Here is an 839-nt window from a genome sequence, read left to right on the forward strand (position 1 = left end):
TCCTCGCACGCCTACTACGACATGGATGCCGCCTTTGGAGTTTGTGGAGGAGGGGGACCAAGTGGTCAGATACATCGCTGGCCAAATCATCGGCCGGGGTGGCTTCAGTGTCGTACGCAAGGCCCGCCATCCAGTCACTGAGCAGCGGGTTGCGGTCTACGTTGTCCAACGGGCTCCTTCTCCTAGATACGCACAGCAAAAGTCATGCTTCTCTCTTCAGCCAGTCTCCCCTCCATCAGCTCTCGTGACCATTCCTCGTTGGTGGCCATGACCATCATCGGACACCTCATCAACTCTACCCACCTGCCCCTGCCAACGAGTGTGACCGAGGGTCTGGCGAATGCGCTGCTCAAGCAGGAGATCTGGGTCTGGTCCAATCTGACCGTCTCTTCTCCAACTCCACGAGACGCCCACCCAGACTCTACTGTTTGTGCCGATGTGCAAAGACGGCGACATGCTCAAGCTGAACCTGCACGAGCATACAAGCTCTACAGGCTCTTTGCCTGGCCCTCCTGAACCTCCTCATCCTCATCCCCCTCGCCTCTGGGCCTGTCTTCCTCTGCCACCAGCGGTGCTTTGTTGTTGGGTGGTGGCATGTAGTTACAAATGAAACTATGAAATTACAAGATATACACGCACTAACTGAGCGGCAGCCCCTCTCGAGGGGCATTGTCTGGGTTGCAAGGATAAAAGGGGACCCAAATGTGAGGGCCGGCATCGACCGAGACTGAGAGCAATCCAATCAAATAAAGCCCGACTGGGGTGGCCGCTCCAAGAGCAATTCAATCAAATAGAGCCCGACTGGGGTGGCTGCTCCAAGAGCAATCCAATCCGGGCCC

At 56.5% G+C, this 839-nt stretch overlaps 1 protein-coding gene across 1 annotated transcript; it reads left to right on the plus strand.

The window, feature by feature from the left end:
• Nucleotides 1-204: 204 nt before the first annotated feature.
• PtA15_13A275 (uncharacterized protein) lies at nt 205-516 on the plus strand (the record flags this gene model as incomplete). Its single annotated transcript, XM_053162456.1, has 1 exon — nt 205-516. One exon carries the CDS (start codon nt 205-207, stop codon nt 514-516), a length of 312 nt encoding a protein of 103 aa, XP_053026430.1.
• Between the last annotated feature and the right edge of the window lie 323 nt (nt 517-839).

Source organism: Puccinia triticina, chromosome 13A (assembly GCF_026914185.1).
Source record: "Puccinia triticina chromosome 13A, complete sequence".
Classification (NCBI taxonomy): Eukaryota; Fungi; Basidiomycota; class Pucciniomycetes; order Pucciniales; family Pucciniaceae; genus Puccinia; species Puccinia triticina.